Genomic DNA, 14,921 nt, shown 5'->3' on the forward strand with positions numbered 1-14,921 from the left:
TGACCCCAAGGCTCTCACTGCATGGACTGTCACTTAACTGTCTTTTGTTTATCATCCTTCAGCCCCTTTTTAATCTTCAGTGATTGTGTACTGAACCAAGCCAATTTGAATTCGTTTCCCAAGTAGAATTTCTTGAGGTACTGTATCGAATGCTTTAGCAAAGGCCACATTAATAACATCTGCTGCATTCATAGCACTCAGTCATCCTGGAACTCTGGGTAAATAATAAGTGGATGAAGGGAACACAGCAGGGCCAGCATTTCCTGTAGTCCTTCCCCACAAAGGTGTTGATTCCAACAGATTTCCTTGTGCCTGACCCCTGGGTACCTGTTTTTCTCTCGGGTTATCACTAGTGATATCGGCAGTGGGGCACAGTGCTCTTCCGTTGACTTTGCTTTCCAGAGCACTGCTTGGCCATTAATCCTTTTAGAGAAACATTGTAAGCTTTGGGGAAAGGGCAGCCTGTTAACTCAACTGACTTCTCGGGTCAGCGCAGCTGCCTGCCTAGGAGTTGATGAGCTTTCTCAGGGCTCTGCGGCCGTTGCTTCCTCTGCAAGGGGCATGATCTGCCAACCTTTCTCAGATCATCTGCTGGGAGCTCAGGGAGTGAGGCGTTATGCACGCGTTGGGAGACCAGGTGAGACAGAAGAGGGGGAAGAATACCAATTTGCTGTGTGCCTACTGCTTTCAAGCCTATCCACCTGCCTGCCAGAGGCAAGCTCATACCACCTCAGCAGCCCTGTTCAGTGTGCTGACCCTTCAACGCTCCTTCATTCGGATGCCTGCCTGCTTTGGGGAAACCCTCGTTATATCTCAGCTACGTGGCACATCTCCAGGAAGGCACATCTTTTTTGTTTAAAGGATAAACAAACCCCTAATTCCCAGCAGGTGGCCTTCCTTTCCCACTCAGTTGTCTATCATTGGCTGCCTCCTCCCTCCTTACCTTGTGTCCTGGAAAGATAAGCTTTGGGCATTTTTGCATGTACTCTCAGGCCTTGCTTCTCTCATGGGCTCCATTGAAAAGCCATTGATTTTGTCCCAGGGTGCTGAGAGCTCCAGGGTATGCACTCCATCTTTTTAGTAAAAAGAACTTAGGTGCAACTGACCCACACTTCTTGGTGACACTCCTGAACTGGGTCCTCCCTTTTAGGGGCATCATATGGGCTCCTTTGGGAGTTTGACACATCGTTTCTTTTCTGTACCACCATAATTTTTCATCCCCATGTTGACTTTCCAACATTTTCAATTCTCGTTTTCGGTGTCTCAGTCAGCTGGCCAGCTGCGTTACTTGTCTTGATGAGTGTTCTAAACTTACGGTGGGGCTTTTGACTCCTTCACAGAATCTCTTGTCTACCCTCCGGGGGTATGTCCAAGATACTGAGTCATTATTGGGACCCTCCTTATTTTCTAAGGTGGTGTAAAATCTCTCATCTGCTTTATGCTATGTAGTGGGTATAGCACATCCAGTTTGATTTTAAACAGGCAGAATGTGAATTTCCTAAGCATTCTAGAGGTTTTCCCAGTGGGCTTTTGTTATGGGCACTGAAGACGAGCTGGCAGTGCTTGGAGTCAGATCAAAGCCTGGGTCTGTGCCTTGTTTTCCTTGGACATTCAGACCTGGAGGATATCATGTGTGTGCATTCCCCTAAAGCTACCAATAACGTTTCTTTTTTCAATGTAATATTTTAAGGTTTTGTAGAAACTGGTAGAATCTGTGGTTCATTGCAGACAAACACAGAATTTATGTTCAGAAGTTGGGGCTTTATTCCTTTAAGGTACCTTTAGTTCTAAGATTTTGTGATTTCAAGATAGGATGTATATATTCAGAAAAGAAATTGATGCCTCAGCTTGACTGGGAAAGCAATTGTATTGAACCATCTAGTGTCTGAGCACATTTAAATACATTTAGATTCATTCTGGACATACATAATGAGGTTAGGGTTATCTCGGGAGAAGAAAAAAGGGCAGGATCTCTTATCTTTTCGTGTGCATTCTCTTTCTTGCCAGGCACACTGCAGATTAAGAAGACTCTGGTGTTGAGTTTGCGAGGCAAGCATGAGCCTGCCCCCATCTTAGCTCTGGCTTGGCTCCCGTCTTCACAGTTCCTGCAGGGACACATTTTTCTGATTGAGCAAACCTTGCAACATCCCCTTTCTTTAAAAACAAAAACCACCAACTAGTGTTCCTGCCTTGCTGACTTCTGCATCTCCAGTCTCCAGACCTTGTAAACAGCAGTCCTTGATTAAAATCCTATCAAATTTCTCTTGCTTTTACCCATTGGAGTTGACAGCGCCCTCCCTACTGTAGACTTCTCTCCACATGAACTTCTAGGAAATCTGTGCTGGCATTTCCATCACAGACTTTGATCAGAAGGCTATAAGCTCGTTGGTAACTCTTTTTATAGGGTCCTTCCTATCTGTATCTTCAATTAACTGGCATTTACAATACTGGTTATGAATGAAATGTAAAGACTTAACCAGTACTTTCTGTTGCTAAGTTAAAACCTTTCACTTTAGGACTCTTAAATGGAAGAGGTCAGCACTGCTGGCTTGACACAGTTCTGATTTGTTAAATGCCTTGATAAAAAGCAGGTTTCATCTCCATACCAATCCAGTGAGAAAATTGGTGTCGAATTTGTGTGTTTTGAAATTTTAAAACTAATATATCCTATAACAGTGTATAGATTACCTAAGTTAACCAGTTCTCCAAGAAAACAAATCATTCGTCTCTTAGGAACAGTTCAAGGCTGGTTTATCTTGCATATGATGGCTTTGCATTCATCTCTTTATTCTCATTTTCTTGAGTGTATCCTGGGTCCCAGGCATTGGGGATAATAGTGGTGAAGAAAAAAGATAATAGACTCAAGCTTTACAAAGCATGCAATCACAAAGGGACAGACATTAAATAACTTTAATAGTACCTCTGGATATTGCTATTTTTCCTGTTTCTTCTCTTTTCTTACCTGTTTTCTTAGCCCCTCCTGTTTTTTCCCTCTGTGGTAACACTGCCTGCCTTATATCTTTTTTATTCCACCTCTCATTTCTATTAAATTTTCTCTTGAGAGCTTCTCCCTGAAATTCATCTCTTCCATCTAGCCTCTGTTCTTATCTTCTCAGTAGTTTAATGGTACAGCTTTAAATAAACCAAGATTTTTCACTTTCAATCTAATGACCTCAACAAGTGAAAATTCTCTTTAAATAAAACTAGATCCTACTGAATACTGTTAAAAACAGATCTTTATTTTGAAGTTTTTCTCTTCACTGTGTAATCATAGATTCCTGTAACACCAGGGTGAACTGTTGGATTTTTAGCCCAAGCATCATAGAAAGCTGGAGTTAGGTGAATTATCATCTGCCCTCTTCACCCAGCTGCCTTACATCATGCCAGTACAGGTTGGAAGCCAGCACAGAGAAAGGAGGCCGTTCTTTCTCTTCAATATCCTAATTGCTTGCTTTCTTTAACCCTGGAGTTACACATCCCACTACATTTTGGGCTTTCAGTTGGGTGTCACAGTCAGGAGGTTGTTAATAGGATTCAGCACGTGTCGGTGGGGCTGGGGGTTGGGGGGTGGTTCACTGTTGCGGAGTAGGGTAGATCAGCTATTGCAAGTGGGTATGATAACAGGAAAGTATTAAAAGAGCTGGTGTGGGGAAGTGATTTGACGATACAGCTGAATGTGGGGAAATTTAGCTTCTCCCTTTCTTTGGAAAAGATGATGCACTCAAACATCCAAATAGCAGTAATCAATCTGCATTTAAGGCAGCACAAATGGCCACTTCTGGAGAGCTGTATAATGTCTCCATTTCCAAATAGTTTTCTCCTTCAGGATATTAAGAGGATCTGTTCACTCTCTTCATCCTATCCCTCTCTTCCCTTCCCACCCCCGGTTCCTCCTGATAGAACTTAAGCTGTGAGACTTATCTTGATGACCAGTGTGAGGGCTTTGGGGTGAACTTAGAATCCATTAGGTTTATCTGCCACGTTGCATACAAAGCTATGGGTAGTTCTGCAGGTCATGGTCTAATAATGAACTTGTAGTAAGAAATCCTCCCTGCCTGATCTTTTCTGTAATCTTTAGTCTGCACTGGTTGTATTCCTTCAGCGGAGGTCATTCTATACTAACCTTCCTAGATGATTTGGTTTTTCAGTCTCCCATCCCCCACAGATTAGCTGCAATCATTTATCTGCCCAGAGCAGCTTGTCCATTCTCTTCCATCTCACTGTTCCCTTGAGTAAGAGGTTCTTGCTCCTTTCACGCAACCCCTAAATACTTGAGGTTTCAAAATACATTTGAAGATTATCATACTGGGAATGTAATTTTAATCCATAATAAGTTGTGACAGTAAAGTGATAACACTTGACCCTTGACTCTCTTGAACGTGTTACAACTTGACTCCCTAAACCAGTGGTTCTCAAAGTATGGTCCTCAGACCAGCCTCATCATTGTCTCTTGGGAACGTGTTCAAAATGTGAATTCTCAGGTACCCCTAAATCTACCCCCACCCCAGACTTACTGAATCAGAGACTCTGGAGTTGAGTCCCAGCAATCTCTTTTAGCATATCCTTCAGGTGATTCTGATGCACAGTAAAATTTGAAATCACTGCCCTAAACAATTGCTGACCGCTGTGAAACAAATCAAAATGTGTGTCCTTTTCTGGCAGATTAATCATCTTTGTTATAATTGGAATTACAGTCATGATTATAAGTAATGGAGAACAAGCCATGGAATGGACTAGCTTTAGACTTCTGTCCTACTAGTGCCTTCCCTGTGGTCACAGCCACACTTGTTCCCAGCAAGCCAGCTGAACAGCTCTTTATTCCCTTTGACTCTCGTCTCCATCCCCTTCCTCATGCTCTCTGCATTCATGCCTCCTTAATTTGATTTCTTTTGAGTAGCCTCCCCCAGCTCTTGGCTAATTTAATGTGAAATCATGAGTGTTGCTGTGCTTGCTTGGTTTTGCTTATCTGCAATGTCAGGTGGCCGAGTGGGTTGGAGAGTTGAGTCTCCATCATGGATATCCCTCTGCTACTTTTCCACTAATCCTCAGACTTCTCTCAGGGCTGTAGTTTGAATAATTAATCATTGATACACCAATGTGCAGAATGTTATAGCTACCATTAAAGAAGAAATCAGCTTTATAAGTTTTCTTTCATTTGCAGGATTCTTTGCATCTAAATTTCTTGGAAACTCTCTTGTGCGTTTCTGTTTTATCTGAAGCTGCCCCTGAGGCCCTCTCCAGCTTTTGGCCCAGAAGTTGAAAAGGATTACTTCCCATTCCTCTTGCTTCTGCATCAAGTTCAGAGAGCCAGATCTCTAGCAGATGGCAGTAAATCTTTTCAGGCAAGGTCTCAGTCAGTGTAGCTCACATTGGAAAAACCATTTCCAAACAGTAAGTCTGTTGCTTTTCACTCAGAAGACACATTAAGATTTTCTCTGATTTGCTCATGTTACAGTAACAAATATTTTATCAGGTAGATTGGGGATAAAAACCAAAACACACTGTCTATTGGGGATTTAGATGAGCATGTAAATAGTTGCAAATATAATTGTTGGAGTAGAAATATAAATGGGTATCTCGGCCGCATGGGGAAAAAACACCTAAATCAAACGGGTTTCCACAAGTAGAGTCCTTGAGGCAAGACATAGTCTGTCTGGTTTGCCTTGGGAAAGGAAGATGGAAAACAGAATACTGCTTTGTTGCTCTATGACACAGCAGAGCCACTTCTGTGAATTTATCCTAAGGAATAATTTGCAAGGCACCCAACAGTTTTTTAAAAAGTTATTCCTTGTGGCATTGTTGGTAATACTAAGAAGTATTATATTTGCATAAATATCTAGCAATAGAGGATTGGTTAAATTATGGAATATAATTTAACATCCATATGATGGATTTACTGTGCAGCTATTAAAAATGATGTTAAAATTAATAACATAAAGGAAGTGTTCATTTAGTTATTGCTTCTGGGTGAGGCAAAGAGGCCAAACTTTTTCCAGTTTTCTTAAAGTATAAGTGGGAAGATATGTGTATATGCGTACTCAGAAGTTATGTTAATGATGCTTTTATCTTGGAATAGAATTAGTGATTGTTTCCCTAGATTTTTTCCTGATAGCCCAGTATTGGCTTTGTGATGAGGACGTGGAAAGTTATAAAACCAATGCAATTGAGGCAGTTTTGAACTATCATTGCATCTAATTTCACCTTTCTGAGACCTTGTCCTTTCAAGAAGACTTTAGACTGATAGTGACCATTTCTACCTCTTTCTCCTTTGGTCCTCATCTGGTTCAGTGGAATTTGCTTGTGTTTCCCATTAATCTAGCATTGTGATGCCTCTTCTCCACTTGTTCTCTGCCACGCAACTCACTATTTTCCCCCTCTTACCTAAGCACTGTAGATCTGTTATGACACCCTAGCACAATAGCATGTGTCTGCATTTCTTCTCATATTAGTTTTAGATGAGATGATAGCCTAGAGGTCTTTGTTATTTGCCTCACTGCCTCATAATACCTACTGGCTCATTAGTCCACCCACCTCCCCTTGACTGTAGGACTCAATTTCCTCATTTCCAGTCTGTGTGCTCTCCATCTTATTGGTAATTCTGACTTCATTGAAAATGCAGCTGCGTGATCTTAGCACCCCCACCTACCATTCTGCACCTGTGCCTGCTCTGTATCTTATTTTGAGTGTCAGGACTCCGTTGCTTCCTCCCCTGCCAAGGAACCAGTAGAAAGCCCAAAGGAATTGTTTACTACTGCTGTGTTTCGTTGCTGTCCGTATTTGGTTGATGCTGAAACACCGCGTTCATCAGTGCAACCTGAAACAGAGTCTGAGAGGTGCTCTAGAAGTGTAGCAAGTTATTCACTCTTTGTTTTGCTTTTTAATCTTTTCTGTTAGAATTATTTTCCTTTCTCCTTAGTCGATTATCCTGCATTGTCTAGTAGGTCTTTTTTAAAAACCTGCCACTTGGCTCTATTTCATTTATGGTGGTCAGAGCTTTGCTGCCACTCACTGCCACTCAGGTTCTGCCCATCTCCTCTGGCTCTCGGAGACTTGAGGAGGGGAATGTGAGGCTTTTCTTCATGATGCAGTTGTGCTTCTACCCAGAGGTCAGGCTTTAAGCTCTTCTGCCTTGTACCATTCCAAATGCTGAAACCAACATGCCTGAGACCTGGAGCTTGTATCATGAAACTGTGTCTCCAGGAGAGCCAGCAAGCCTCAGTCTTTTGCCCTACAGTCACTTTGGCATTATCCGTGTCTCTGATTTGAAATGTTTTCAGCGATCTGCATTAGTCACCAAGCATTTGTTCAGCTTTACTAGGCACACCGTAATTGAACTAGGTGACCCTGAGTTTTTATAACTGTGTGACCATAGTTCTGTGTTGAATACCATAACAAATATTAAGGACAGAATCCTAATCCTCAAAAGGCCTGCAGTCTAGCTATAGAAATAAAGATTAACACATGATACAATTTGAAAATAATATATTGTAGTTTATAATTCATACTGAACTGAATGATACACATGTGCATGCACACACATTTATCTATAAGTATATATATAATTCTACCATTTCAAAGTAGCACATGGATAACTCCCAGCATCCAAAGTGCCCCTCATCTAGGACCCTAGATCAAGAAATCTTGACGTGACAACTATTTTAGGATTGTGGTGAGGTTAAGGCTACAGGTAACCTATCATTCTTTTCATTCTTTAGTGTGGACCTGGAAGGACATATATAGTGAATAACTTGCATGTGTGGGGCATGGAAAAAATGGACCTAATTGGATTAGAAGGAGTAAGGTGGAAATCTTGTGCAGATATAAACTGGGATCACATGGTAGAGGCCCATGAAAGCCAAGCATTATAATTTCCACTTGATCTCACATGCTGGTGGTCTTTGCTATGCGTATATGTAAGGGAACAAAATGATGAAATGGATTTTTATGGAAAAGTCATGCAGCAGTGGTGTGCAGTATCAAAATGATTGAGTGAATTTAGTTAAAATCTTCCTGATGTTATTTTGGAATAAATTGGCCAAGGCCTGGCCCAAGAGGGTTACAAAAGAGCCGGGTGAGTACAGTTAGGAAGGAAGGAAGTTTTAGATGTAGGTGCTAAAGCAGAAGCAGAGTTAAGGGCCATTTGGGTTCCTAGTTACCAAGAAAAGATGGTTACCAAGAAAACGTTGTTAAGGGAAATTATGGACAAAATTACGGATGCAGGGGCTGCATAGCCTCCCTTGCCTCATCTTTTCCCTTCTTCCTCTGCATTGCATGTCATTTCTGCTTTCCAAGCCTTTATTTTCTTTAGATCCCTTTTATGAATGAAGGTACTTCCTTTTGTGAAACTCTGGAAGTTCCTATTCCCCAGAAGAATTCTCATATATAATTCTCCTACCATTTCAGAATAGTTCATAGACACTCCCTGGCTCCTATGTGAAGCTGACTTATGTCCCCAGGTTAAGAATTACTGAGATGACAACTACTGTATGATTGGGGTAAGGTTAGGTCTACCCATAAATCCTTTGACTTTCTTTGTAAACACAAAAATATTTGTTCAAAATAACTATCTACCATCATTGAATTGGAATTAAGATCATGGCCTGTTTGTTGGCACAAGATAAACTGATGACATACAGTGTCAGTCGTGCTAAGGTGTGTGCCTTGGAGAGGGTTGGTTGTTAAGTTTTTCTGCCTGAACAAGAGAAACCAAAACCTAAGGGGAAACTATTCCTTTGCATGTAGGGTGCTGAGATCCTAATCCTGTCGTGCTGAGGCAGTAGGGGTGATCTCACTTAAACAACATCCTTACTTGGCTTTGCATGGTTGATGGCTTTATCATTTGGTGGGAAGGCACTAGCATCTCATACAGGAGAATTGCAAACATTTAAAGAAAGAAAAGTGTTTTCCAATGATCTGGATCGGGTTCTTCTCCCACAGTGTAGCTTCTAGAAGCTTCTAGAAGCAACCTAGAAAGCTCAGTTTTCATCCCTCATCTGCCTTGTTACCTCTTTGTATGGTGGTGGACATATACTCACTTTTCCTGGCTGGTGGTGATTTCTGTCCATTATTGACACCACTGCTCTTTGCCATCTTTGTACTGCTGCTGCTTGGAGAAGAAAGCCTCTGAGAGGAGCAGGCTGTGTTCTGCCCCACTGCTTCCTTTCTCCTGGCCGGCCTGAGTACCAGCCTGCCTTTGTGGGAAAGCAGCTATTAAGCAGATACAGCAGGAGAAGTTTAGAAGTCAGGAGTTTCATTCCTTGCCTAATGAAAAGGGATGTTGAGCTGTGGTTGCAGCCTGCAGAGAGAGGAGTGTGGGGAGGGGAGTTGGTGTCTGCTCTGTGGAGCAGGTATCAGTGGAAGCAAACCTCGTACCTGACTACCCTCCCAGAGCTCAAAGAGGGAGCTAGCCAAACCTGGCCCAGAGAAACTGGGTTAGGTAAGATGCAGGGGAAACCCCACTGAGAAGTAGTGACAAGGTAGCAGAATCTGGATCTCCACTTTTTTATTTACCATACATACAACTGTTAGTTAGTAGGCAGTCATGTCATATATGTGTATAGTCCTGGAACAAAGATGAATGTTCCCTTTGGCAAAGAACGTGGCAGTTCCACCACTCTTGGTGTTTGCTCATTACCTCTCTGAGATACGTGCATGAATTTCTACACTGGGCACTTCCCCCAGATACTCTCAAGGAGGTGAAGCTCTTGTTGTGGCATCAGCCTTGGGTCAGGCTGAAGTGGTTTTCTGGGGACGGCTCACTCGGGGTCATTGCATCAGTAGAGAAACAAGAACCAGAGCAGCCTCGGCACAGGGAAGGGGGGACCCAGCTAAACTAGGCCATTTAGCTAATTTCTCAGACTAAATTTTCTCACTGTTTAGTCCAGGTCTGGGGTACTATTCACACTTCAGAGTGCTTCCTACGTGGGCATTATTTGTACTTAGTATTTACAAATTATAAACTTTCAATGTTGCCTGTATTTTGTTAGGAACTAATAATAAGCGCTATTTCTCAGTTTATATGTATGATGTTACAATGCTGCTTTCTTGTTGCCTCCTGTATATGCCTGAAATTGATCTAATTTAGCAATCATATCTAAAGTATGAAAAGATGAAGTCTTTGAACAGTTCTCCAAAATGTATGCCTGAATGCAAATAAGTATCTGATAATATTCTTTTTAGGAATAAGGTAGAGAGCGTAAATAAGTTCTTCTTTTTAACATTAAGAAAATTTTAAAGAATTTGGTTTGTTTTTAAATGTTATATGTACAGTATTATCCATGTTTTCTGGTTCGGGGTATTGGTTTTTGTTCCTTTAGATAGCATGTTTAATCTTGGTTAAGTCCTGGGTTTCTGCTTATGGCACCGAGCTACTCTGGGGTCACAGAAAGAAAGCAGAATGTTAGTTTACCACCTCACTGCTTTTGCCTTGAGAACCTCTGTTTTCTGACTTACTGCTCAGGCCATGTTCTTTTTTTCCTCTTGGTATATGAGACGCTCTCCAGCCCCCAGGAAAAGCCACGGGTTCAGCAGTGCTCTCACATGAAACCGTCTGTTTGTAGGGCAGGTCCATTTATTTTGGTTGTCCTTGTTGTTAGAAGAGGATAAGGGTATCGGCGTTTTGTGCCCCCAGAGGCTGTGCAGAAAGCTTGGCAGGCCTCACCCTGAAGAAGGCGAGTTACAGTCGGGATGGCAGGATCTTGCCTTGCCTCACAGAGGCTTCATTTCCAAGGCTGTTCCTTCGAGTTTATGGCTGTAAAATGGGGAGACCCTGTTGGTGGCAGAGGAGGCTGTAGAAACAGGGCACGGGCAGATGAATGCAGGGTTTCGGGAGGCGGGAGAGTTGGATCTGCGGTTAGCTTGCAAATCCCAAGGGACCAGGGACCAACCTTGAAAACCAGCCCTGGTCTGTGATCATTAACAGGCTCCGTGAATGATCAATCACTGGAGTAAGCTGTGAAAGGAAAAATTCTGACCCATTTGCAATTTCTAAAGCTGATTGAAGCCTTTGCTTCAAATTCAGGAGGAACTGTGGGTTCAAGGGGCTTGAAGGTGCTTTCTTTCAGTTAGCAGTTCAGATCAGAGTGAGCATATGATATACATTTTTTTTTCTTGTTAATTCTGCACTTTGATTTCTTACTCTTATCATGGAATGGAAACTAGATAGTAAGGAAAGCGTTTGTTTGTTTCTGAAGAGAAGGCACTTCAGATCAGTTAAGTGAGAGATGGATCCCCTGGGATGGAGGGAGTGGTGAGCAAAGGATGAGAAAGACCTGAGCTCGTAAGAAATACGACCGCACCACTTTGCACTAAGCAACGCCCAGCCAGTTTGGTTTGTGAGTTTGATTTAAAAAGTTAGGACCCTTGGGGCCAGCCCGGTGGCTCAGTGGTTAAGTGCACACGTTCTGCTTTGGCGGCCCGGGGTTCGCCGGTTTGGATCTCACGTGCGGACATGGCACCACTTGGCAAGCCATGCTGTGGTAGACGTCCCATATATAAAGTAGAGGAAGATGGGCACGGATGTTAGCTGAGGGCCAGTCTTCCTCAGCAAAACGAGGAGGATTGGCAGCAGTTAGCTCAGGGCTAATCTTCCTCAAAAAAAAAAAAATCCAGGGCTGGCCCCGTGGCCGAGTGGTTAAGTTCGCGCGCTCCGCTGCAGGCGGCCCAGTGTTTCGTCGGTTCGAATCCTGGGCGCGGACATGGCACTGCTCGTCAGACCACGCTGAGGCAGCGTCCCACATGCCACAACTAGAGGAACCCACAACGAAGAATACACAACTATGTACCGGGGGGCTTTGGGGAGAAAAAGGAAAAAATAAAAAATCTTTAAAAAAAAAAAAAAAAAATCCAAAAGAAACACCTGCAGAGTAGTGTCCTCTGCTTCTGGTTGTCAGGTAAGAGCCTGAGGAGGAAAAAGTAGGAGTGGGGCTGCTGGTGTGAGAGTCTGACATGTTGACCCTGGTCTGGGCGGTTTTCTCTACCCTTTCTCTGAAATTTGGAAACCCTAACAAGTCTAGTTAGCAGAGCAGGTACACCCCTGAATCTCTCTCAGTCTCAACACGAAAATGTTCCCTGCTTGGGTCTGCAGGCTCGCAGGCCACTTGAAGGTCTGTGTCTGAGTGGAGTGACTTAGTGATTCAGCCTTTGATTCTGTGGTCCTTCATCGGTACAGGAGTGATCAGACCTAGTGATGCTTTGGCTTCTGTCTTGAAGCTACCGCTCAACAGATGAGGAGATAAAAGGTGGGAGATTGGAGCAAACCACCCAGTGGTCAGGTGTGTGACGGAGTCCCAGAGTCCCCTGCTAAATCCACTGTTCCTATAACCTGAGACCATCGGAAATGAGGCTTAATGTCACTTATGTAGCCTTTGCTAATTTTTCCCCCTCCTGTTAAATGACTTTTCTGTACAATATTGCTTCATTCAGGGTAACTTATCTTTTTACCTGGGAGGAACTTATTTCCATTAGAATTGGAACACTAGCTACATATTTTGCATTTAAAATGTTTCATATGAATAAACGCAGAAAGAAACATTATTACTTCTGTTTCTTAGGAGTGTGCTCTTCCAACTGATTCTTCTTTTTGTGCCTGGAACAATGCCTTTAATTTGGAAACAAGTTTGAGAGCTCTGTCTGATTACCAGGCACACTGTTAGCTGAAACTAGCAGCCAAGTACTGGTAACTGGGCTCAGGAGGAGAGCAGGCTGCGTCCCTCCACCACATACTCCTGCAGAGCCTGGCTGCTCAGGACTGTGCGCTGTGCCTTGTGTAGTGACAGCCCGCTGTGAATGACCTCTCTTCTCACCCCCTTTTCCCACCCTCCCACCCCGTCCCAGTGTGATTTGTATTTTAATCGGGTGTTTTCTTCTTCCTTTACAGAGCTATTAAGAATGGCAAAGGATTGCATAGCAAGAAGGAAGTGCCTATCCACCGAGTCGCAGACATATCTGGGGTGAGTCGGGTCCCTGAATAGAGCTGTGTGGCTCAGAGGTGCCAAGAGCTTGGCTGCTTATTCACCAAAGGACTTAAGCTTATGTGTTTTCTGTAGCTTGTTTGTTTTCAGGCACTGAACGTGAATTTTTCCAGAGTGGCTGCTTATGCATCTATGGAGATCCTGTTTTATATTCTGGAAAAAGCAGAATTCAAACTAGGGCCTAAAACCTCCTTCTGTCTCTTCACCTGAACTCTTACTGTGTTGCTTTTCCATTTTTTAATTGTTGTGGATTAGAAGGTATTTCTTCCTAATTGTATTTTTAAAAGACCTCTTGTTTTTGGGTGTGTTTGGTTTGGTTTGGTTTTTTTTGCTGAGGAAGATTTGCCCTGAGCTAACATCCATGGCAATCTCCCTCTGTTTTGTATATCCATCGCCGTCACAGCATGGCCACCATCTATCATGTAGCTCGGCACCTGGGAACTGAACCCAGGCCCCTGAAGCAGAGTGTACCCAACTTAACCACTAGGCCATGGAGCTGGCCCCAAAATACCCTTTTTTAATCCTTGTTTAATTCTCACTATGACTGGAGAGTCTTAATGGAAAAAGGTCAAGTATAGATTTTAGGACAAGTTTAAGAATTATAATTTCCTCATGCCTTCTTTTCCTCTAGTTCCCTCTGCATGGGAGAAATGTGTAAGCATCCTTTGAGCTAATAGATATAAATGATATAAAAGGATGGAGGATGCAGATACTTTTTTGAGCTCTGAAAAGGCTATGTCCAAATGACTATGTAGTGATTAGGATGTTACCCTTGCACATTTAGGATCTCTTCTGGCTTAATAGGTACCTTTGTTAGTTGAGAGGGTTTAGTCATTAATTCAACAAGTATGTGAGTGCCTACTGTGCCTGGAACTGCTCTAGGCACTAAGAATATAACAATGAACAAAACTGATAAATTCCCTACATGCAAGTGGGAAAGGGAGACAATAACAGTGGGCAGTGTCAGGGAGCAGCAACTGCTATGGAGAGAAATAAAACCAACTTAGGCACCGTGAGCGCTTCAGGCCTTGATTTTCATCGGGTGCCCAGGGAAGGCTCGTTGGCTGGCTCATCAATTCACCCCGTTCCTGGGGCATGCACCATCCATTTCAACTCCCCTAGTCACTAACGGTTAAGGAGGGGATCCAGGTCATGTGTAGGGAGGACCACATAACCCTGGGGAGATAACAGAGAAAGGGCTAGGAAATCTTAGCTCAGACACTTGGGAGCTTGCCTTGGGCACCAAGAAGAAAATGCTACTGTAAACAAAAGCTTCTAGACCTCAGCCTAGCCCACAGCAGTGATGAATTAGAGTGTATTATCTTCTTGTTAGGTTGTGTTCCTAAGCCTGGCTGAGGCTTTGCCTGTTGGTCTTTGTGATTACTTATTATAAATGTGTCTAGCCAGCTCTCCCTTGCCTGGGTGTAGTAGTACCTTGTTCATTGTAAGCGATGGGATTCTGTTGAACTTTTTTTTCTCTGTAGCCAGTCACTGCAGGTTACAAGTTGAGCAGTGTTACCTACATTAATTGGACTTCTGTCAAGAAGTTGTGTGTCTGTTTAATGAGTGAAGTACATTGATATGCGTTCTTTGTAACTGAGAGTCCTGAGAAGCCCAGAAATCTGTTGCTAATGGCCTGTGAGCCACAGGTGACTAAGGTGTAGCTGCTAAAGCTGATTGAAACAGGTGCGCCTCTCCCCAGGTGTGACTCTCCCAGTGTGATGGTATCAGGCCTGTTTTTTCTGTGGCTTCCCTTGCTGAGTTATTGTTTATGTATATATTTCTATATATATCTCCTGTGGCATTCTCAACAATGTTTTCCTTAATGTCATTCTTTGGGTGCTCCCATTACTGTTGGAGTAATCAAAGGGCAATATTTTAGCTGTTCAACTGTAGGGGGAAAAGTTACAAGCACCTGTTTTGGAAAACACAATGCTGACCTCTCCACAT

At 43.0% G+C, this 14,921-nt stretch overlaps 1 protein-coding gene across 1 annotated transcript in view; it reads left to right on the plus strand.

Annotated features, from left to right (window-relative positions):
• SND1 (staphylococcal nuclease and tudor domain containing 1) overlaps positions 1 to 14,921 on the plus strand; it is a 407,468-nt gene that overhangs the window by 221,690 nt on the left and 170,857 nt on the right. Inside the window, exon 14 of the mRNA XM_008509590.2 lies at positions 12,878 to 12,950. Within this exon, the coding sequence (XP_008507812.1) occupies positions 12,878 to 12,950 (73 nt within the window). The remainder of the gene's footprint in view (positions 1 to 12,877; positions 12,951 to 14,921) is intronic.

This window comes from Equus przewalskii, chromosome 4, assembly GCF_037783145.1.
Source record: "Equus przewalskii isolate Varuska chromosome 4, EquPr2, whole genome shotgun sequence".
In the NCBI taxonomy this organism is placed as follows: Eukaryota; Metazoa; Chordata; class Mammalia; order Perissodactyla; family Equidae; genus Equus; species Equus przewalskii.